This window comes from Temnothorax curvispinosus, unplaced genomic scaffold (genome assembly GCF_003070985.1).
Source record: "Temnothorax curvispinosus isolate PA1 unplaced genomic scaffold, ASM307098v1 QBEX01000345.1, whole genome shotgun sequence".
Classification (NCBI taxonomy): Eukaryota; Metazoa; Arthropoda; class Insecta; order Hymenoptera; family Formicidae; genus Temnothorax; species Temnothorax curvispinosus.
This window is the reverse complement of record NW_020210125.1, coordinates 25013-50256: the sequence shown is the minus strand read 5'-3', so window position 1 is coordinate 50256 and position 25244 is coordinate 25013. Positions and strand designations below refer to the sequence as shown.

The 25244-nt window shown below is 39.9% G+C and overlaps 2 protein-coding genes across 5 annotated transcripts in view; one reads left to right on the top strand and one right to left on the bottom strand.

The window, feature by feature from the left end:
- The window catches only part of LOC112453700 (apoptosis-stimulating of p53 protein 2), a 60238-nt gene extending 38527 nt beyond the window's left edge, over positions 1–21711 (top strand). For 3 of the 4 annotated variants that reach the window (XM_025014621.1, XM_025014625.1, XM_025014605.1), the window contains 9 exons: positions 3146–3286; positions 4002–4128; positions 12456–12694; positions 13787–14294; positions 14516–16055; positions 17337–18107; positions 18392–18558; positions 18645–18844; positions 19238–21711. In XM_025014621.1, coding sequence (XP_024870389.1) covers positions 3146–3286; positions 4002–4128; positions 12456–12694; positions 13787–14294; positions 14516–16055; positions 17337–18107; positions 18392–18558; positions 18645–18844; positions 19238–19276 — 3732 coding nt within the window. In that variant the 3' untranslated portion in view covers positions 19277–21711. The remainder of the gene's footprint in view (positions 1–3145; positions 3287–4001; positions 4129–12455; positions 12695–13786; positions 14295–14515; positions 16056–17336; positions 18108–18391; positions 18559–18644; positions 18845–19237) is intronic. The other variant, XM_025014615.1, reaches the window with a different exon arrangement.
- Positions 21712–21783: 72 nt separating this feature from the next.
- On the bottom strand, positions 21784–23961 carry LOC112453723. The gene is made up of 5 exons (XM_025014631.1): positions 23716–23961; positions 23197–23368; positions 22641–23106; positions 22229–22455; positions 21784–22074 (listed from the first exon to the last, which is right to left on the bottom strand). The coding sequence occupies exons 1-5, from the start codon at positions 23810–23812 to the stop codon at positions 21996–21998; spliced, it is 1041 nt and encodes a 346-aa protein (XP_024870399.1). The 5' UTR covers positions 23813–23961; the 3' UTR covers positions 21784–21995.
- Between the last annotated feature and the right edge of the window lie 1283 nt (positions 23962–25244).

Below are 25244 nucleotides of genomic sequence, written 5' to 3'. Positions count from 1 at the left end.
GAAATACACAAAGGGACTGCAAGCGGAAATTATATAAAAATTAGCAGTCGTAATTGAAGAAGCTTTGAGTCAGGAAGGGAAAATACGAGTAAATTATAATAATTCTGCTCTTCCGCTTTTTATCTTTATCGTGGCAATGACGAATCTCGCTTTCATTAATTTCGCGAATGGATGCGCCCGAAAAAGAAGAGAGACCCCAGCTTGAACGGCGTCTCGCCGAACAAACTGCCGATTACGGCTTCTTCCGCGCTACCTGTTTTCAGGCTCCTCGAAATTAATTTTGCAGGGGGATAGTCCGGGGTGGATCATCCCCCGGGGATTATCCGCTCCTACGAGAATCCGCCTCTATGAGAAATTTCTTTTTCGTTTATACGTGTTCCCTCGAGGAAGCGTCTTTTTCGTAACTTTCCTGCCCATTCACGCACGGAAACGAATTCTGTTGGTTATCGGCCGGAGAGATTACCTTTTTCCCTCTTATATTTCTTTCTGAGCAGCTGGGCAGATCAATTGAGGACTCGGCGTGAAAGGATTGCAACTATATATACCGTACTCTCGTGGTGCACGCAATTATCTTTTTTCGAAAGTATTCCCGAAGATAAATTGGATAAAGGGAATGTGAAGAATGTACCTCGTATAAATTAAATAGATATCTTCTCGAGAAAAGTAGCATTTTCTGAGATTTTTACTCTTGATAATTATAATTACTTTTTAAATCAAACTTTTAACGATAAGCAAATAAGGAAACTTGAACCTGAATCCGTGCTAAAGCGCGCAATTAATCAAGCACATTTGTTAAAAGCAAGAAACTACTGGAACACGCGTAAAGCGTGAAACGTCGACGGGTGTAACCCAGAAAACTGAGAATTCATTTTTACGGGTTAATGAAGCATAATGTATGTATCTCGTTGACTGCCCGTATGTATCATAACGAAATGGCGGGATAATGAAATTGAATGGGATCGGAGGCGAGTCGTTCGTTCTGCCGGCGGAGGAGCTGTCGGGAAATGGCTCCCTTTTCATTTCTCTTGGCGATCGCGCGATACGTCCAACGCAGCGCCGTTCGTCGTTTCGTTTGCCATTCTCGACCGCGCTCGCGCAGCCTGCTCGAAACAATTAACTGTCACACGAGTGAGCGCGCGCGGAATGAAAAGAGGCAGAAGCTGGAACGACGGGGACCGGGGACCGCGCCGAGAGAACGTGAGAAGGAGGGAGGGGAAGAGAGAGAAAAGGCGTCCGTACCGTATTATATTATCTTCCCCGTTCAACGTTCAACGGCGCGTCGTTATTGTCCCGAGCGACGCGATACTTTCGCTGTAACTGCCGCTTCGAGACCGCTTGATTCGCGCCGGGAGACGTGGTCGGGCGCGGAGAATTGTGTCACGACGAAGATTAACTTTAACAATAACATATTGTCCACACTGTCCAGAGCTATCGATACAACGGGGGCTATACTCTGCCCAACTTCCGACAGACTGTCTGATCTTCGTTATCCATTGCTTGAATTATACACGAGGCTTCAGAACTTTGAATCCACGGGGTAACTTTGATAGCTGCGGATTGTCTTGAAAGGCGAGAAAGCGGAACTCTCGCGGTCTTTTATCATTTCTTTCTCTTTTGACGTTAATAGTACTATCTTATTCTGTATTTTATTCAAATGTACACTTTATGTATTCGAATGTATTTTATTCAAATGTACGTTTTTGCGAACAGAAATGTGAAGTGTTACTAATTTGATTTCTGAGCGCGAAAAACGAGATACATCGGATAATTTATTGAACAATAATCTGCACGTAACAGAAACTTTTCCCACCGTGGTCACGAATATCGGAAAGAGCGGGAAGTGAGTTTTGCTTTTATACTTCTGCGACTCGGCGGATGTAAAAACGCAATAAGAAACACGCAATAAAAGGGTAAATGTACAAGCGCAAGCGTATTTCCGCAAGAATGCATTTTATCTCGATCGCGAAGTGGAACGAAATCAAGAAACGAGAGCAAAGCCCCGACCCTTTGCGATCGGTTCGCCTCCGCGGGGACAGCCAGTCGGGAAACCGATATTTTCATCGCGCTTGCTCGCTCGGTGCGCGTTCATTTTGCACCCGTCCTGCCGGCCGTCGTCGGGCGCACTTTCATTGACGTACGAAGGTTACACGGAGTCCTTGTCACGGTGGAATTCGAAGGGCCGCACGCCGACCTTGGGATTCTACCTGGTATCAGGCGCGCCACCGCGCCGCGCCGCGGCCGGCTTTCTCCAGATGGTGATATACGGAAGATAAAACAAAAAGAGGCGCACACCGCTCGATCGAGTCCAGCGTTCTCTCGAAACGCAGTGAGAATTCGCGCGCCCGTATCACATCCATTCCCCAATGTTGCAGAGAGGATTTAGAGAGCGCGTAAATGAATGATCCTTAATCAACGTGGACAAACTGACTCGTTTGTCGGAAAGATTCTTAGTTTTGATGGTACGAGTGAGACTTAATAGTTTCTATCCGTCGCATGTAGTAAACGAAGATATTATCTTACGTTTGCTTTGACGCTTGTAGTAATTAATTACTCGCAGTAATTAAGTCAGAATTTCGGTAAAGGATAGATAGTATTCTCGCCATTCTCCCTTGATCCTTGGATTTTCCGGTTTAAGTTCTTCGAATTTCTCTCTCTTTCTTGTGGAAATGTGTAGGTGTAAGATTTATTCTTACAAAGGATCTCTAAAAACTTTCAAGATAAAAAGCTCAAGTTTTTTTATTCTAAATATTCTACTAAAAAGAGGACATTTTAATATATGAATTTATATATTTTTTTTAAATCTTTATTCTGTTGATGAATAGTAGAATATTGATACAAGAAAAAAGACAGTCTTGAATTTCAAGCTCAAGATAAACATTTTTTTAAAATATTCCCGGACACATCTGAGTAAACAACGAGACGTAATTCTTTTACCTGTATGCGTTCTACGGAAGCCATTCGCGGAAGGCCAAGAAACAACAAAGACCGTTGATCGAAAGCCGATATTCGAGATGTAATTAATCGGCGATTCGGCGCCTCCTGTCGCGCCCGCCCGTTCGTACTTGCTCGCGCGTTTCTCGTCGCCGTCGTTTTACTTTAGCACACACATTCGTATGCTTACGTGCATTTAATCTCGCTGTTTCAGTTAGCAGTGGGCGGGGGTGGTGCTGTGCTGGTGCTCAGCGAGCTTGAAAGCATGGCGGCCAGGCAACAGCGGGAAATCGCTCAGCAAAGGCGCCTCCTGGAGCAGAAAGAGGCCCGCTTAGCCGTGCTTCGAGGCGCACAGGTGAGTCTCAGTCTCTCTTATCATTTTCACCAACTACGATAAAGTACCACTTGGAACGCCATATTTCATGATTTTCATCATACAATCGATGAGAGTTGCCATTGAAAGAATATCAACTCCGAATCGAAGAATAACACGAGTTGCGAAGTTCGGTAACTCGTTCTAGAATTCCCACGCGTTTAATGCGTCAACCCCCGCGACAATTCGAGCGCTTGTTCTTATGTTCTCCTCTCCCTCGACGATCACAGCGAGGGAGAGATCGATAGTATGCTTGTGGAGTTACCGTTACAATGACCTTCACGACTGAGCAGCCTTGATCTCGAGGAGCGATCTCGAGGAGGGAATGGGTCCCCGGCGAACCCATTCCCCGGGATCGCGTAATCTCGTTTCGCGATTCCATCAAAGTTGATAATGGCGAATTAAACTCGCGAATAAGGAACTATGAGAAAGCGTTTTTTTTTTGCTTGTTTTGACCTGCAGATTCATCCCCTGAAGTATCGTCGCGAATGTAAGAATTAGGCTGCAGAAAATCGATCGATACGCTGTTAGAGAATTCAGGCTTTTATAATGAATAAAATTGCAAATACGAATATGTTCGCGATCGTGTTACTGAGGTTTTATTTCCTTCCCGTCCTAATCCACCGCCATTCACTGTATATTAACTGTATTTGCATTGTCTATAGTGAATGCGTTCACGCACTGTTTACTGTTCCAGGAGCCAGCACAGCAGGACAGACTCGCCAGATTGAGGCACAAGCTGGACCAGCAACAGAGCAAGCTGAATCGACTGCGATTACTCAGATCGCAGACGGACCAGTCGCGTGTCAACAATGCGACATTGAGTAAGTCCATTAACATCTCTCTCGCATTTCCCAACCCCTCGATATCCGAGCTGCACGATGTTCCAGATAAGAATAGAAATTTCCTCGTTCTCTGAACTAAGCAATTTACGTCAATTTATTTAAGCGTTCTTTACTTGTAATATATTGTTTCATGAAGTAGAGAACATTTTTCGAATCGTCGAACGACATAAAAACCATGAGATCGATAGTTATCGCGTTTATTCGAAAGGTAGCGTGTACGATAATTTTGTCCGTCGCTTTTCAACGATAATTTGTACTAAGACATTTATTTAATTAGCAGTTAACGATGAAAATTATGAGGGAAAAGACGAAGAGCTCACTGATTGGAAATTAAATCTTGTTCCTCTTTGTACACAAAAAGATAAAATGGAAAACCATGTTTCTAGATAGTCATCAATTTTTTCCGATATTACGGGAGAAGTGGACGCGCGCGGATTAACGCGACAGATACAAATTTTAATGGAATAAAAAATTCGTCCCTCTCTATACACATGCGTTTTTCAAATCGAAATTTTTCAAACGTTCATCTTTCAAACCTTTCGAATTTGTACGCGCACCTGTCCGCCTTTGTAGAGTGGATTGATGTATCGGTGTCATCACGCGCTACACTCTGATTCGATTCGTAAAAGCTACGCGCGTGGCACGGCTCGCGTGTGCATGCCTTGTTAATTGAGCATTGTTCAGATCGTTACGTCTATACGGCGTAATGGAAAACGATAGCTGCGGTTTGCAATGCGACACGCTGCCGCGATAATAACTCCGAACGAAGGGGCGAAACACACTGCGCACGCTTCGTTACGGATATTCTCTAACGAATCGACATGGCAGAGAAACGTCGGTTGTGCGTCGACGGTTGTACCTGCGACTGAAAAAAAATTGTAATGATCCCGAGATCTCTGTCGCGTTTCGTCCTTTAATAAACGCTTGCGCCGCGCCGTGGGTGTGCTCGGCGGACAATGGAGAAAATGCTCCGTCAAAAGCAGTTCTCTATAAAAATAACTGCCCTCAAATATTCCGACGTTTGACATTTAAATAGCTATACAATTGATGTAATTTCTGTGACTGAAGGATCCAGAGATAGGTATTTTTTTATTTAATTTGACGAATGTGACAATGTAATTTGATGTTTTGCACGTACTCTTTGCAATATTTAACCGTATGAATAATAATAATAATTTTAGCTTTTGTATTTTTGCCATTTATATTTAGTTCGTTCGTTATATTAACTTAGAAATGCAATTTTATTCTGTATTTTATCACACATCGTTTTCGTTTAAAAACACGTAACAATAACCAACAATCAGCATTTTTAATTGAATTTTTAATTTAAAAGGATTCAATTTAATTTGCAATTAGAAAGAGAATCGCGAAAAAAAGGTTTTTTTTAATTTTACCAAAAACTTTGAAAGTGTAAAAATTATGAGAGTATATTATTTTTCTATATATTATTTTTGACTTGTTAGTCATGCTTTTCCTGGATCAATGATGCATATTTTGAATTTCTCGCAAAAATCCGTAAAACTTCTTGTAATAATCGTAAGATTTATTGCACTCTTATGTCGCGACAATATCTTCGCCCTTCGTTCCCTTCAATTTCTAATCACGACGTTCGACCGTCTTATATTGTCTTTCGCAGGGTCTTGAAAGTTTCAATAGCTAAACTTGTTGCAATTTGTTACAACTTCAAATGATTTGGCAAGAAATCTTCCGGCAGGAAGTTTCTCGCTAACGTACACCTCTGCCGGATTTCCCGGCAGACTCGTACGCAGCGAACTAATTTACTATGCGATGCACGGAGGTTTAACCGCATTCGGGGATTTTTCATCGCCCGCGAGTTGTTGCGAACTTTATCCAAAATTCATACGAAATTCATAATATTTACATGTAACAAAATATTAATTTCGATATACAAGAAAACCTGAAAAAATATCTAAAAGATGTGCAAGAAAATTTGGAATATTAGAACGTCTTTTAATTACAATGTGTGTTTTTGACGGATTTCCGTGGAAATTGTCGTATAATGCTAAAGAATATATAAATTGAAATAAATTAAAATTAATTATTTTTTATTTTGAGAGATTACATTATAAAATTTCGGTATATACGGTATATATTCTCTCATGTGGAGAAAAATTTTGAATAAAAGTTAAATTATTTGGATTGGACATTCCTTAATTCGCTGCGAGATCACGGTTCGTAAAACGTGTAAAACGAAAATCATTTCTCCTAAAAAATGCGAAATACTTCAACGAAATGTTAAATTGCAGTTAACGGACGCGCGAAGATAAAAACGCTAACTTCCGTCGTCTCTGAGTCCCGACCAATCCATTTTCGTAGATCGGCGATATCCCTCGCCGACGGGAATTCATCTCGTTTCGGTAAACGTGATAAGGGAGATTTATCCTGTCTTCACATTGAGAAGCGCGATTAATCTTCGGTGCGGCACGGCCGGCGACATCGAGCATATTTCCAGCCATCAGGGGTACTTGGCCGGTTTATAAATGAAATCCAAATACAAACCGATGGTTCGAAAACAGTCCGTATGCCCGCTATTCACGGCCGAGAATCATCCCTGGAAAATAAATTGAAAAGATTCGACCGGGGGCCGACCGCGCGTTTCGTTTCCGCGCTACGCTTTTATAGAATGCAATCGCGCGGAACTCATCCGCGGTCGCACCGGCCGGTAAATCATTCTCGGACAAGCGCCGAAATATTCGAAACGTCGAAAGGAAATTGCACGGGAAAGCGGAAGGTACTTCTTAATTCTCTTAACGTGATTCGCCTATAGAATCGCGTAAAATCGATGCGGCCTCCCATTGTTCTATTTGTCATCCGAAATTGAATGGATCGAGAAAGCGCGCTATACACAACTATTTATCTACAAGAAAGTAAATATCAACATATATAGAAAAAAAATTAACCGATTCGATTTCCCAACGGAGGAGAAAAAAAGCGGAGCGCTGCTTGAACGGGCAGATTTCTCGCCAATTGCCCTTGCTTGAACAAATATCAATTTCGCTGAACAAATTACACGTTGACGCGCGGCGATCGATTATATATCGCAATAATAACAATCGCGATCGCGAACAGTCGAATCGGGTAATCTTGTTGCATTTAATTGCGCCTGCGATTTGTTCGATCCGACTCGGTATCCGTTCGAGTGAGTTTCGTTCGTGCAAAACGCTAGATCCGACTTCGTCCGAACAGCTATTTTTTTTCTCTCTCTCCTCGCCGCCGCGGAATTCGCGCACCGTTCGAAACAAACGCGACGCTCCCATTTACCCTTTGTATGCGCACGTACGTTGCATGATATTGACACGCAACACGTGTGACCACACCCAGCGGAACACGCGCGTATGTAGGCTTGTCATAATTTTCATGACCCAATCCCGGACGCGCTATGGAAAGTGCCGGATTTTTTTTTTATATATCAAACAATACTCGGTACACACGCAAGTAATCACGTAGCAGTGTCGATTCGTTTTGTTTTATTAAATATATCGATGAAAGGAGCATTGCATCACTGTCCCTTTATTATAGGAAAAAATGCTATTATGACATCACTATCTGTTCGGTGTAAACCGTATACAACACGAGAATTCTTACGTTAATCGCTTTCCCGATTCAACGGGGTATACACTAGGGTATTATATTTTTAGTAAAGTATAAAAACATAACAAAAAGTAGTAAATGAAAAGCGAATAAGTGCGGCTATATACTCCGCGGAAATGTATGTCTTGATGTATGTGCATTTTGCTTGTTAAAAATAGAGATACGTAAAGTGGATAGAGAAACCGGACATTTAACAGTTACAGTTTTTTTTTCTTTTTTTTTTTTTGCGAATTGAAATTCCCAACGGCAGAGGAATTAAGACTGAAAAATTTATAACGCCGAGTCGAGCAGTTGTGAAAATAATAAAGAATATCTGAATATAACCTTGGCACTTTGAATAAAGAAAAGCTCATATATTGGACGTTTTAAATCGTAGGTTAAACTGCCTGACAGCTATTGGAATACCGGTTGCTCTGGAACAGTTTCGTATACGGCGCGGCGTGCCCGTCCATATGCATTTTCATAACGCATTTTCTCATCGTTCGACGTTGCATTATGTGTGCGCACCGATGTCGGTAAATTCGATTCAGTTTTCGCACCACACACCTCGCGAGTACCATAAACTCCGCCGTCATTCTGAAATTGATTATATAGAATCTTAAAGACGCGAAAAATGAAGCGACCTTTTTCCATCTAATCTTCCCGCCTGAAACGAAGTTATTAAATTTTTTTTTAACGACGATCTCCCGAAGCCAACTCGGCCGTAAAATTGTAAAATTGAATGGAAGATTTAACGGCGTGAATTAAAATCTCGATTTTACGCGCTTTTTTCTATATCGAGACGATCTGATGTCTCGTGTGTACCACGGGGGTTCTCGAGGGGTACTCTCCTCTCTTGACGCGCGAAATAACATTTTCATATAATTCGCCCGTGTGTGCGGGAGGGTTGACGTGAAGAAATTAAATATTATCGCGGAGTGAATGTCGGGCGAAATTCCAAAGCGACGACACAACGCGACATGTCATTTGCCGTGCATTTAAGCGACGCAACGTGGCGACGTGGATGAATCTATTGTTTAGCGCGTTGCGTCGCTTTATCCTATATATGTATATATATATATACACATGTTCGCGCGTGCAAAACGCGGACGCGCTTCGATTGCACGCGCAGGACCGTCGATCGATGGAAAACGCGCATATAGACTGCTCTTCAGCCGCGAAAGGTCGATACTTTGACAGGCGATTGTATGGAGCATAGCTTATACAAAGAAAAAGGTTCCTTTAAACACGCATTGTGAAACGAGTTGTAAATTACATCGAGCTTGAAAATTGATTTTTCACAGAGTTTCGCATGCACTACTATTTCATTATTATAACAAGACGTTGAAACGTTTTAAACGTCAGGCAGTTACTCGCTTCGCTTCTTTTATCGCTCTTTATTCTTTATAATTGCTTTATTATCAGTCGCAATGCTCGTGTCGCCGATATATATTGCGTACGCTTCGGTATTCGTACCTATTCGTATTCCTGTGTATTCGTACGTGCACCGTTTGCAAGAAATAAGCACGTTTGTTTGATGGATTTTAATTGGCTATATTTAAAAAAAATAACAGAAGTGTCTATATCTTTTTGGAGCCACAAAATTACAAATATTTTTTCGACAGTCAATATGTCGAGTATTTAAAAATCGCTTCTTTTATTTCTGTTATAAAATATAAAATATTTATTTGCGAAAAAAAAAAACATTTATATCACAAACAAGAGATAAAGAATGAAGACAGAGTATGCGGTGTTCATTTAATTACATTTATGTACCTAATGAAACTTTAATGAGAATAGGAAACTGAAATGAGAACAGGAAACTAAATGCAGTGACATTTGAAAATGAAGGATGTATCACGCGTGTGTAAAAAAAAATGCGATAACTTTTGGCTGACCTTCCTCGAGACTTTTGACTGACAATGAGAAGAATTTGATTAGTCACAGGATCTGTTATTAAAATTAAGATTGCGAGACATTCTGTGGTAAGGAAAGGGATTGGGACGAGTGTCGAACGTGGGCGAGGCTCGTTTCCGGAATAAGAAAGAATCTCAAGGAGCGTTTGGTGGCTGGGAAATTGCCTTTGAATAGACTGACGACGGAACGTGACGTTCGCGAGAAAACGAGTTCGTGGAACGTCTCTCGGCAAGTTGAGCGTTCGAATTTTGCGTTTCTTCGATACTTTTACGAATATATTCGCCTCGCGGGCTTTATGTGTATGTATCCCAAGTGGCGCGAAGGGGCGGGCGGCATGCATAATGAGAGGCATTTGATTTCGTTGGCGAGACTAGGAACGATTGGCTTTCATGCGAGAGCTCTATCGCGTTTCTCCGGCTTCTTCCTCGTTCCCGGAATGCGTGTTATAAAGCTAACATTGGTTTAACCGCTTCTTCTTTAGGGCGTTAGAAAAGTTGAACGTTTTGTTTTCGTTGGGCAGAAAACTGTAACAATTAAATGTCTGATTCTCTTTTATTGTTTAGCTCATTTTGCTTCCAGTGATAAAAAGGCAAACTAAACTATTTAATTACTTTTCGTGGAGATTTGTATTTATATCATTGCCTTTTGTGTTACAAAAGTATAACGTTCGAATACATTTGAGCAGATCAAAGACGTGATTAACCGATTCTTTCGTCTTCTTCTAAAAATAGAAGTAGAGAAGACAATAAACCTCAATCAACCCTAATTGATGAGACTTTTAAGGCGCGTTTCGTCGTTTAATTTAGCGTCAATATCGCCAATATCCATTAAGCTTGACTATATAGTGCAATTGTTTTACTATATAGCTCTTTTCGGATCCTGCAAAAGGAGATAAAGAGACAATTGAACTACTGTTGAAGTTAATTGATGTTGGCGAAATTGATTTCAAATTAAATTCAACTACGATAAAGGTTAAATTACGCGGAAGAAATCAACTTTCGATTCTTTTATACACTCGCGCGAAATATTCACAAAATCGCCCTGCACCAGAGTCGCCCACACTGGAACTTTTTGCGCAATCGCATCTCTATGCAATCGATGCGATTTCTCTGCATTTTCTCTTTTTAACATAAATAATGTAAACTCTTGCTACATCTGTATAATAATATTGCTGCAAGTCAAATTTAATACGAATTGAGAAACTACTCTTGTATCGTATGAGATTTAACAAGCTTATTACTAAACGTACTAAGAGTTTTTTTTCTTATAACACCACATCTCTCTCTTTCTCTCTCTCTCTCTTTTCATTGCTTTAATCATCCATTCGATCGGCCAAACTCATTGACATATAAGTGAACACGTGTCGATCGATCTATGCCAATTGGCAAAAATGCCGATCGGCATACCGATGGCTTAACGGACTATGTAGTCGACAAATAACACAAAAGGAAAGCCAAAGCATCTATTCGGTATGCAAAAGCCGGTCTGTTCTTTGCAATTTGAAATCTCAGCAACGTCAGAGAATTAGTAAAAGTAAACTTTGTAATTTCATTGATTCTCCATTTTGCGGAACAGTTAGCAGAAACAATGTGAAAGGAAAGGATTGTGCTACTCACTGCTTCTGAATAGCAAAATAATTCTAAAGAAGTAAACGAATTTAAAGAGAAGAATTTAAGAAGAGTTGAATTTTTTCTTTTAAATATTCCTTCTTATTAATTAGTTGTTTTATCAAATATCTCACTCTATCAATTATTTATGAAGTATAGCAATGAATAATTTTTTGGATAATTATATTTTCAAAGAATTAATTACGATATATATGATATATTTGAATTAATATTCCCATCATATTGCAAGACATGATTTACTGAGCCGGATGCATTGGAAATATCCATTAATCGGTTTCGCGCACAAATTAGAATCGCATTGACAATTTCGACAACGGGGATTACCAAGAAGTAATGAAAGACCATAAAGGATGTCGTTCCTGGGCAGATAGATAGTACTCAGGGACTAGGGAGTCGAGACCGGGTACCAATCCAGAATTCGATAATGGAATTCCAGGTCACAGCAGATCGCTCTGTACGGCCAATACGGAGTTCCGTGTAGCAATATGTGGTTGGTTTAGTGGTCCATCGCGCACGTATAATAACTTTCTAATCTGATACGAAGTACGAGACGCCCGCGCCGTTGCGCTCCTCGGCGCTTAAGATGAGATACCAGCCGATGGAATCCACGAAAGTGTATCGCTCACGGATAAGTCACCCGGGCGATGATTAATGCGCCCGTTAATACGACGTCATCCCCTGGCGCATGCTTTCGTAACGTCCGGTTGGTGTGTTGGGCGCAGGGTGTGTACCCCGGAGGCGCCAATTTATTATATCGAATGTCAAAGGCCATGTAAAAGGGTATTCTCGCTCATTTTCCTGCATCAATATCCGACGTATCTCATAACGACGTAGCTCGCGGCAATATCACCTAGATTTTAAAAATTTTACATGTCAATAAATATATTTAATGAAGATCGATTATGAAATAAATAAAATATAGAAAAGAGAGACGAGAGTATTTACACGTCAAACTGACAATCCAAACGTAATGAATAATTCACTATATTATTCTCAGATCTCACACATAAAAATTGATAAGGATCTTTCGTCATTACAGCTTTCACAAAATTCTTTCTCGCTTTCTTATTACTTGTTATTTCTTATTCTTATTATCCTTGTTATTATCATTGTTCTTGTTTAATTATTCTCGTTATTCCTCTTCTCATTATTCCGTTCTCTCGTCCGTAGCCTCCGATCTGGACTGCATTAGGGCCCTGTTCAACGAGAAGGAGAAGGAACTCTCGTTGGCCGTGGCGAAGGTCGAGGAGCTGACGCGGCAGCTGGAGGAACTCCGAGGTCGTCAGAATGCCCCCGCCGGTGGTGGAAGCGCCGGCAGCATCGGGGGCGGCCTCACAGGTGCTACCGGCAATGGACATTTGGTCACCCCGGCCAGCGCTGAACTGGAGAAACTCAGGAGGGAGCTTATGGTAAGCTCGCGCCATCGATTACGGTCTCGAGAGAATCGGCCTTGTTTCGAAAGCGCTCGCATGGGAATATCACCGTGTCTGTCCCATTTTCAACCTACGTTAATGGACTATAAATACCGGCCAGTTAAAATAGATTTACAGGACGACTTTCTAGAATGTGGAAAGCGGCGATATTCTGAATTATATTTAAATCCGATTTTTTTTCTTGATTTTTGTCAGATGATGAGATATGTACTGATAATTTTCCTAATTTATTTTGAAATATCCTTTTTGCCACTTAAATTTCAGAGCATAAATAATAGAATGTTATTTGTCGTTTAATTATTTAATTTGAAGAGAGTTTACTCTAACTTCTCGGAAATTTCGTTGATGATATAAGTACAGAACGTTAATATTTGGAATGATAATAATATATTTGGAAAGTTTTGTTAAGGAACTGTCGATTTCTATAAAGATGTTATATTATCTTTGTGGTTTATATTTATTGAAGATTCAGACTTCACACAAAATATTTAATTTATTGACGCATTAAATTTTCATGTATAATATTTTACCTTTTTTTTATGTGATAGGAACAATTTTTTTTACAAAAAATAGTGTAATAAACTAAGAAAGAGAGAGAGCATACAGAGATAATTATTTCATTTTTTGAATGCGGAGAAGCACATTGTTTTTTGTAATTTTTAATTATAATATAGTAACTTGATACTGGCATGTATCTGTAAGTATAACGAGAAAAAAATGTTCTGCATTTTAGTAAATATTAGTTTGCATATAATTGTAGCTCTATTTACTAAGAGGAAAAAAATTTCCTTTTTATTAATTAGTATATTTTTTCTCAGTGAATACACTAATAAAAAGGAAAATTTTCTTAATTCATTTTAGTAAATGGAGTCACAGTTATATGCAAACTAGTATTTACTAAAATGCAGAAAATTTTTTTTTAGTGTACACATTGATGATTGAAGATGAATCAATCACCGCAAAATGCGTGCATTTTCAATGCACACATTTCGAGTGTGTACTATAAGATATAAGAAAAAATCACAACGAAGAAAAATACGAATCTGTATTTCTCCAATTTGTACGCAGTATCGCAATAAAATGAACGAACAGCAAAACCAAGTGGTGTCCCAACAACGGCAGGCCTTGGCGCAACGGCAGGCTGAGATGGCGTCGATAGACGCGCGAATAGCTCAACTCCAGAGTCGTCTCCAGCGCAAGAGAGCGTTGAATCAACGATTGACGCATCAGGTGGGTCCTAACGGCGGCGGCGGCGTTAACAACACAGGATTCCCGGACACGAAGCTCGACGGTTTCAACAACGGCGGTAAGCTGAGACCGGCCGGCAACATCGCCGCGATCGAGCCGTATTCGCACATACCGAACGACAACGATTTCAATCTGAACAAAAACGACCCCAAGTACCAGACACTGCCATACAACACCAAGTTCACGATGAACTTCAAGGCTATAGAAGACGACGTGAACAAAAATAAAATACAACACTCGGCGAGCGCCTCTCAGTTGGGACAGCGGCCGACCTTTCAGCAATACGGGCACCAAATCGTTCACAGCCAGTCGCAATCGCACATTCAGGGTGAGTGCTCTTATTCGCAATTATAAATTTATAACATTACGCGTATTCATATAATTATTTATAACTTTTAAAATTATTTGAGATACTAGGCCTTTTTTATTGAAAAGATAATTTTGCAGTAAATGTTTACAAATTAATGACAAATACCATAAAATTGTTATTTTATCAATAAAATAAACGTGATTTTAAACATGAATTTAATTGGCGTATGAAATATTTAGGGCAATCTCAATTACTAGGAAGCAATCAACAGCAACAGCAGCACAATCAAAATCTCGGCACTCAACCTACCACGATTCAATCGAGTTGCAACTACAATAACAATAACAACAACAATAACAACAGCAACAATCTCATCTGTAACACTGCGCACAGCTTCAGCCCGGACAATCTTCGTCTTCACCAAAGCCATCAGCACCAACAGCAATCGCAGACGCAGCAGCAGCAACAACAGCATCAGAATGGCAATCTCCAACAGAAGCAACACAACGTGACCGGCATTGGCGGCACATCGACAACGTCGAATCTCATCGGTGTTACCGTTCCGTCGATCGTGCAAACGACGCAGAATCAGCATCGAAATCTGCAGCAGACCGTAGGTGGTCATCAGAAACCGGTGTCGAGCGTGGCGCCAAGTTTTTCAGTCAAGTCGCAGATCTATCAGACCTCCTCAACCAAGATCCATCCGGTTATGCCGCAGACATTGAGCCTGCTGGGTCGCGGACATAACAACGCGGCGCAAAACTACATCGGCAATAATCAACAATTAGCGGCGGCAAGTACGCAGTTGCAATCCAACGTTGGGAATCAGGAAGCGAATTACAGGCATGGTTACCCCGTCCAACAGCAGCAGCAACAACAGCAGCAATATCCAAATCAGATGACGAGCGTTCATGCATCTTCTCCGGCGGCCGTCTATCAGATTCAGAGTTCGTCGAATCTCGTCGGTCTTCATGGCACTGCCACCACCGCGACGACCTTCGGCAATTCATCTCAGAAGTATAACCAATCGTCGCAGGTGTTGAGTTCTAATGATCTCGCGCAAAGCCAGGATCAAATATTGAACAATCAGAAAGCCAAATTCGAACCAAGTAAGAGTCAGGATAAGTTTGAACATACATTACTGCCCAGCAATAAACATGAACAGCAACAGATTAGGTATGATCAAAATACGGGCAAGTACGAAATTCAACAACAAAGCAGCAAGCACGATCCAATCGGAGGTCAGGCGAAACATGATCAGCACCTGCACAATGTTAAATACGAGCCTGGTTGTCAGAATTCGCAACAGTATACCAAACACGAGCAACAGCACGAAGGAAGATTGTCGAACAAGTACGATCACAATCCAACATTCAAGCACGATCCTTCGAGTGCTGCCAGTCAGTATAAACCGGAGTATAAGTCTGAGTCGAACAAGTACGAGAGCAGCGGCCAGAGCAAATTCGAGATGGTGTCGGCCAAATATGAACCAAATCCCGCGACGAAACATGCGGGCGATCATGTGGCCGCCAAGTTCGAAACCCCCGCGAAAACACCGGACAGGCCGTTCGAATTCGACAGGCCGGTGTCGAAGAGCAGCGACAGCGAGAGAAAGAATTTCAATGAGCCGCGAATAGAAGACAAGACAAAACCCGCATTGCCGCCGAAACCGAGCAAACCGAATCCGCCACCAAGATTGACTCATCATGAGAAAATTGACGTGCCGTCGTCCGAAGGGATCAACGAGTGCAAGATGACTAATGCAAATCTTAATTCAAGGTTCGTATACGATTTTTAAATAAAAGTCTTGATGTGTAGAAAGAATTAGATATGAAATCATATAGTAAACTTTAAGAATTATGATCTTGCGTGTTTGTTTGCAATAACTTTTTCTTTATTAGTCATTGATGTTGTCAGTGAAATGTTTTCACTGTAAAGGAGTTTTTGGGTAAAAAATTTTTTTTTTAATTTTCCGAATTTAAATCAATCATTTGATCTAAAAACCTTATACACAAATTAAGCAATTTTAAATATATTAAAAAGAATTTTAATATATTTATATTAAAATATATGATATATCATTAAAAAATGCTTATACAATGTGATTTATTTCCAAATATTTTATTCGAATATTTTCAATATTTTAAAATCTGTATGATCATTTAATGTGATGCAAAGGTTCGCTGTTTGTAATTGTAATTTAGATCCGTTTAAGCATTTCACACTCTCTTTCACCCTTCGTGGAGTTACGAAATCATCAAACAATTCATCGGGCAATTCGCGCGGACTCGGACTACGGAATGACAAAACGATTACCGGGTTAATTATAAATGTTAATTAGTTCGCGATCGATTTGGCCAGTGAATCGAAGCCTGTCTCGAATAATAGACACCGAAATAGAACCGCGGCTCCGTGTGCCGCGGAGACGACGTGAGAGCCCGCGCTCCTCTTAGTGTACGCGAGTTCTCCGATCAGTACACGCCAGTGATACACACGATTAACGTGCTTACGTTTGCCAGGCGACGATTTCGTGCACGATTAGTCGCGAATCGATGTTCAATTACACGGCTGTTAGTAACACCTGTCCGTTGAACGGTTGATGTTGACGCGACGAGCGACAGCCGGATCAGACACAATCGTGTAATTTAATTGCAGTTTTTATTTGTGCCCTTTGTGATTTGTATGCAGCCGAGCGACGATTCGACACGATTATTTAAGATTCATAAAATATTGGATAGGATTTCGGCGTTGCAAATTATATTCGGTTTCCCTTTCGTCGCAGTGGGTAGAGAATTGTAAGTTTTCAGCCAGGGCGATTTTTCTCGACAATTATCGCGTACAATTTTGTATTTTATCTTCTTTTGTCGGATTTTTTATGACAATACTAAATACACAATATTTAAATTAATTCTTTAACAATTATATATTTAATCTAAACTAGAAATAAGTATTTAATTAGTTATGATTATCGCTCTCAGTTCGCCCATGTAATGATAACACAGTGATACAATGTAATTATTAATTTTCTAATTTCTAAATTCGATTTTGTAAATCTCGTAGGTCGGATAAGGACGAGGATATTCCGCCGATTCCTACATCGGAACCGCCTGAATCTCCCACGGAGACCCAGCTGGCCAATCATCAGATTATCAAGGCTCGGCCGTTGACGCTGAAGAAAGTACCGATATCGGAGCAACCGAAGCTGAGATACGCCAAATCCAATGTTCACGTGTCGATAAATCGGCGAATTGAGATGCCCCCGGCCTTCCTGTTTCCGGAGACAGAAATCCCGGCGGATCTCATGCAGACTGAACAACAACAGCAGCAACATCAACAGCAAGTCATCGACACTACGGACAATTGCAAAAACATTATCAGCGACGATATCGGCGACGGCGAGAGGCTGGAGGAAGCGGACATCATTGACGCTCTGAATGTCATCAATATAGAAGACAAGCCGACGAAGATGAAGACTGACTCGGAATTGACCGGGGGAATCGGGGGCGAAACGGAGGTAGACGGAGGCAAGATATCAGAGGTAATGAGGAGGAAGAAGGGAAATCTCAAGTCGTCGAGTACGGGGGGCGGAGGTGGCAAGGTCAATCTGTCCAGGCGGGTGTCGTTTGACCCACTGGCGCTGCTACTCGACGCTAGTCTCGAGGGAGAACTCGAGCTCGTAAAGAAAACCGCGAAAGAGGTCGCCAATCCGAGCTCCGCCAACGACGAAGGCATTACCGCCTTACACAATGCTATATGCGCCGGTCACCTTGAGATCGTCAAATTTCTCGTAGAATTCGGCTGCGATGTCAATGCCCAGGACAGCGACGGATGGTAAATTAACGCATAGATTGTTTTCTGTATAAAAGAGAATTTGCTGAACGAAGATTGATAAAAGAATCGTATTCTTCACTTGATTTTGAACTTTACTTGATCGAATTTTTTATTTAAAGCTTGATACGGAAAGAATTCATTATTAAAATTAGAAAAGAGATTAGAATTTGGAAATTTAAAATCCTTGTATTGCGACATGTATCATTCTAAACCAATTATTAGTTTATTCTCGAAATAACTCAAACCTACTATATAAGCATCTAAATTTAATATCTGTTATGAAGGACGCCGTTACACTGCGCCGCCAGTTGCAACAATCTGTCCATGGTGAGATTCTTGGTCGAACACGGTGCCTGCATTTTCGCGACCACCCTTTCGGATCATGAGACCGCCGCGGAAAAGTGCGAAGAGGACGAGGAAGGATTCGACGGATGTTCGGAGTACTTGTACAGTCAGTATCATCGAAGCGAAACTTAAGCTTGGTCATAATAACAAAGGATGCATTTGTGAAAAAAATCTGTTCTTTCTGACACACAGGTGTCCAAGAAAAATTGGGGATAATGAATAACGGTCAAGTATACGCGGTTTTCGATTATGAGGCGCAACACGCTGACGAACTCTCGCTGAAGAACGGCGACTCCGTAGTCGTACTTCGGAAGGGGGATGATAATGAACGAGAATGGTGGTGGAGCAAACTCGGACATAAAGAAGGCTATGTACCTCGAAATTTATTGGGGGTAAGCATAATTGATTAAATAAAGTCAATATTTTTCCGAGTTTAGCGAAATATTGTAAAAATGTATTTTGTAATAAATTTATATAAAAAATTTTTGAAAAGTACTTTACATGAATATTAAAAAATAAATTGCTAAATGCAAAAATATATTTTAGATATAAAAAATAAGTTTCAAGTGCAAAATTTTATGAAGGAAAAATAAATTCCATCTTTAAATTTAATTAGTAAAACATAATACTTTTATAAGTACAAAGATAATTTTCGGGTATAAAATATACAAAATATATTAGAAAGTTTATTATAATACAAAATGCTGTATAGTGTTTTGCACTTTAAATATTTTTACTAATTTTAACAATGCGAGGCATTCTCAATGTTGCATTTTATGTTTTAGTTATATCCCAGAGTGCAGCCAGCGAAAGCGGTTGATTAAAAATGCTCGCAGAATATCCGATGATTACCACAGTATTCGATTTGCAGCTTTATCTCGTTAATTGTTATAACACGATACATAGGCACATTAGTAGCGTTATTTAATAGTATTGCCATCCGAGCGAATACGGATATCACGAAGCGGGAATCTACCCAATTTTTTAACAGTGTAGTAATCTTTTAATTACAGCGTATGTCAGTTTTTCTTATAGTTTATAAAATGAGATTGCGTCATCGTGGATTTTAAATCGGCGGACGGCTACGATTTGCCGTAAATTCGCGAGCTGAAACGGATTATGCAGACACACGTCACCCGTAATTATTGACGATACATAAAACATGGCAATGCATTTCTTTAATGACTCTTTCTCTTCTCACGTTTTACATATGACAAACGTTTTAATAACGGATTGCACAATTGGCCGGATGTCTTATCGGATTTTATGGCATTCGTCACAATTTGTAGCTGCATTACACATTCTCAACTCAACTTTCTGTTTGAAAGTTTAGTTAAGAATTGAGAGATGTCTCATGTCTCTTATTCACTCGTAAACCATCAAATTGTTTTCATAGCGACATGTTTTTAACGTGCATTATTCGGATATTGTGTGATTTATTTTGAAAAATTAATTTTATTTGATTGTTTTCTGGGATTGGCAAAAGTGCGCGCTTAGCTTTAATCCTTGTGAAATTTCGAGATAATTTTTGTTAACAAGGGTTTCCTGCCCCGTAGTAAGTTAAGTTTTAGATACGCAAAAAAATTATGGAATATTACTCGTTGTTTAATGTAAAGTGTATTTTACTTTCGTTTTTGTACCTGTACAAAATTTCAATTTAAGACTTAGTTTTTAAGATATCGAATGTCCGAATTTGATAAGTTGTTGGAAAAAAGTAATCGCGCGCGATACTTTTCTTAAGAACGATTGTTTCGAAATTTCACAAATGCTGTATGTCCATTTTTTTTTTACTGATTTTGAATCATTCTGTGATTTTACGCACGAGCATTGGTTTTACGAGTTTTATCGCTTTAATTTGCTTCACCTAAATGTTCAAGTTTAGATGAGGTCAGATTATGTTTATTTGCGCAGGATATTTTGATTTATATATTGTCGCGGATTTCGCTTTCGATCTTCGACCTTTTTTTTTTTTAAAGCTGTTCCTAAACGACGCGTAACGTAATCTTGCCGATATGCACGATGAACGATACGAGATAGCGTTTCAAACGACGATGTGCAATCATATTGAAAAACGTAAATAGGGTACTAAAGAAATATCGAGGACACGTCTCGATTACGCCCAACCGTACTGTTTCGATAATGCCTGAAATGTCATATAATACTTAGATGGGCATGTACAAGACGTCGATCGTAATGATCGTCACTCGATTGAATAGACCGCTATCAGGAATTTTCTAAGCACCATCGCTATTGTGCCCTTGTAATAGATATGTACAGGTGTATCATATACGCGAATGCGAGCCGCTTAGAGGATTTCTGACTGCTTGTCAAGCGACATATGTGCCTTTCAAAAGTAATAATGGATATATTATATAAGAAAATACGATATATTATGACGAATAAATTGTTTTTAATAAAAAAAATACAATTTTCGCGTTAGTCCATTCCCTATCAGGCGGATTATGATAAATGCGTTAGAATTACGCTATAAATACATAGTAACGCTAATTACAACTACATTCGTCGTGTAAAAAAATACTCTCGCAATATATAAAAATATTCGGCGATACAATGCTTTCGGATACCTTAAATATATTAAGTTATAATAAATAGAGAAAGACTGCTGTACAATACAATGTAAAATAGTGCTCGGTTACTTAACATAGAAACATGTCTTTGATTCTATATAGTATATACAACCAGATTATACATCTTTGTTTCAGTGAATTTGTTTTATGTGAAAGAAATAATTTATATAAAAAAGCTAAAATACATGCTAAAATGCATATACGAACAATTCTACAACAAAATTATGATATCATTTATGCAAATGTTATCCCGACAAAATGTAATTTCAAGTTATTCTTATTTACATTCCAACAAATCTTATCAATTAACAAAATTATTTCCTTAAAGATTTCTATTGAGCATCGACTAATTCTTGAATAGCAATCTTTACCCGCTTCCTTCTTTATTATATACCCTCAATAAAATACTTTCCCACTAGAAAATGCAATTTGTACTTGTTTTCTGTACTTTAAAACTGTAACAATTATCGAAAAGTTAAAAAATCTCTTTTATTCATGAGTTAATATAAATTATCGGTAGTTTAAAGTAGAAATGTTTTAAAGTGAATATATCAAGACATGTTTTGTATCAGCCAGCGTCAAAAAGTAAACAATATATATTAATAAAATTTCATATATATTATCCACGCGTCTGTATACGTAAGCGCAGTCGTTGACTGGATAAATATATAAATATAAAACATACATATGTTACGTCAATATATGCATATACAGGATAATTCAAGATATTTAGTGTTATTTATAAACAAAAAAGAATACTTTTGTTTTAAATTTTTTAAAAATCATCCGCAACAACTTCATTGTTAATTCACTGGTTATTTCTATCACTGGTTAATTATATCTTATGTTATCACCCTGCATACGAATACATGTCAATAAGTTTGATTATCACGCACCTACGTAGAAAATATTTAAATAAAACTGTCATGCACACGGTATTTTGTAGAAAGGAGGCTTAAGTCTCGTGCTTTCCTTCCTTTGCTATCTGTAGACAGATTTGAAAATCTTCGCATTCTGCAGCTATAGTTTTGAGACTGAAAATAATCAATTAATAGTTAATGCTTACAAATTACCAATTTTCTAAATTCTACGTAAGTCTGTTATAAGGCTCCTTCGTCTTGTCTGCAATTTTGTTGTAAGAAAGAATAGAGAACAAGAGAAAAGTCGAGAGCTCTGTATTTCACGTACCTTTCAATGTAAATTTCCAGAGCCGACGCTTCAAAATTTCCTCTTCTTAAAGCTTCGGTACAAAACTGCGACAGACTCTTAAAGCATTGTCGTGTAGAATTATAAGAACCCTGATTCTCCCACTCTGGTAATTCTCTGGTGATTCTCCATGCTTCTAATGCGTAGCGCATCAGTGAAATCCAGTGCTGAGATTCTTGTAGTATTCTTCCTTGATCGATCAAAGTTTTCTAAAGAAACAAATCACAAATTAGAAGGATAAAAAAGCTATCATTAATAACTTGGAAATAAGAAGAGAAATAAAGCACAACAACAATCTAACAATTAATTATTCTTATAACTAAAGAGAAAAAATGAGAAAAAAATCTGATACAAATACGTCTATGAATTTGAGACATTTTAATACTATACAAACCTGAAACGTATCCAGATGTATGCAAGTTCGACCGTACGTGGAATCGTCCGTCAAATTGGGGACAAACATGAGACTGGTATAAATATTTTGTCGCAGGACAACTAATTTTTCCAACAACGGCTGAATATCTGCAACTGGCATCTTTTTGGAAAGGACATCACGAAGCTTCTCGTTCTCGCGCAACGCACCGTTGTCCTGCGCGTACACCAACTCCATAATCAATTTCACGAGTTGCTCGTGACTGAGACCACGCAAACTCTTCACCAAATTATCGTTGGACCGCTCTCTCGGCACATTTGTAGTGTTCAATGACACTCGAGAGGGCAACGATGTTTTCTTATTCTCCAGCGTGGTAAAATTGGATTGGCGAGTATCGTTAAGGGAGAGCCTCTTCCTAGCAGCATCCCTCGACACTGCTTTTGACGTTGATGGGCTTTTAACTGGCGTGCGGTCTCTGGAACTCAAACTGCCGACCAGAAAAAGATTGTCAATCTTCCTTAAAGGTATACGGTTTCTTTTATAAACGCACGTATGAATTAGCGAATGGAACACATACCTGAGCAGGCTGCGACGCTTGTAGGTATCGAGATCAGGGGACCATACTATAGACCTGCGTCGACCTCTCTTCTGAATGACAAGCTCATCGGGACTCTGGGGCGAACTCCAGTCATCGGGCAGCCTGTTCAGCCAATTCTGCAGCGTGCTCACATCCATGTTACGATACGTTGCTGAAATATATTTCACAAATTGTCAAAACAACACATGTCGAGCTGAATATATACAAATGTAAATTACAAGTCAAACAAGCGAGATAGGAGCATGCATGTTAACGTGTCTAATAAGTTGGTTCTAGATTAAAAAAAAAAACAAAAGAGAAAAAGATATATTCCAAGAAAGTCGATGGTTGTGGTTCGCGGGAACCCAATGTTCGAGGTTAGGTGGATTTTCGGAGGATCACATTCGCGCGAGTTGAATATGCGACAAAAACACGTCACACACGGAGGAAACGGGAGACCGTCGTGCAAAATCAAGATGAAAGGGCACGGCGCGACGAGGTTTGAAGGGCGAAACGCACCTGGTGTAGAATTGGCGGGAATCACCAACGGGCTCTCGAGACGCGACTGTCTCGCGCGCGGGGAAGGATCCGGCGTGTCTCGCAGCTGCCTCGCCATCGCGGCGTTGATCGAGGTATCCCCCAGTATCCTTCGACGTCGTCGCGGGGATATTCGGAAAGTTTCAGTCACGGGACCGCAACGAAATCGTCTTTCGATTATGGTCGTCCGTAAAGCTGTCAACTCAACCGGTGTTTATTGTCGTTGCAGACTGCTGCTAGTCACACGGCAGTCACGCGCACGCGTCATGCCAGCCAGCGAATTTCCCTCTCCACTACGCAACAGGCATACAGGGCCGGCTGCGTTTGGTCTATCGGTGTGTCGGCAGCGCTCGGCACGCCGAGCGAGAGGGAGAACGGAGAATATCACTCCCTCCTTGTCGCTCTCACTTAGCTCGCGCGATACGAGACACAAGATAAATGCATGACATTCACTACGTTTACGCAAGCGTTACTTTTGTAGTAACTTACGATAATTTACTCGTTTACGCGGAGGTTTAATGCGGTCAAAGATGATGCCCGGATCTTTTGCAATATGTGAAAAAATCTGCTGCCAATCTGTTGTCGTATTGCAGGCATTTTACTTACTGGGCAATTGTAGTTATTAAATATTTCTATTATAACTCGTATCTGGTTTTTAATCAACCCTACATATGCTAAATGTATGTACAGGTAAGGTGCAATAATTCGATGGGTCATAGTAGGTATACCTGACTATCAGCGTGAAAAAATGCAATATGAAATGGAAAGAGAAAACTAGTTACTTCTTATTCTTCTCATTACAGATACAGTTTAATATAAACTATAATTAAAAAATAGCAAGAATTTAATTATGCATCAGCGAAGACGTTAGAAAATAATAAAAATTAATAGAAGAATTAATTCGGATGATAAAGTAGGCGAAACTAGGATTTCGCACTGCGAAATCTTGGAAATTTACTCCTGATGTATCAGCGAAGCATAATAAGCGAGGAGGTGGCAGTAGGTATTCCGAGCGCGCCGCGCCGCGCCGCGTCGCGCGGGTGTTGCCTCCCCACATTGCCTCCTCGTAATCACGCTGTTATTGGTCAGAGCGCGGGAGCCCACTGCCCCTTCTATGCATACCTACCAGCGCTCTGATTGGCCGTAGGCTGGCTATCCTCGTCGCGCGCTCGGCGCGCCGCCGTTCCAATATGGCGATGGGTAATAGTGGGGGTAGGCGTGCCGCTGCTCGAATACCTCCGTCAACCTCCTTGCCTAACATGCTAGCTTGATACATCAGGAGTAAATTTCTGAAATTTCGCGGTGCGAAATCTGAGTTTCGCCTACTTTATCATCCGAATTAATTTTTCTATTAACTTTTATTGTCTTCTAACGTCTCTACTGATGCATAATTAATTTCTTGCTATTTTTAAATTATTATTTTAGATTACAGTATGCTATTAATCTAATTATTAATATAGTTACTTATGTAATTATGTTCTTTTGAATAATTTATGCAAACGCAAAATGCG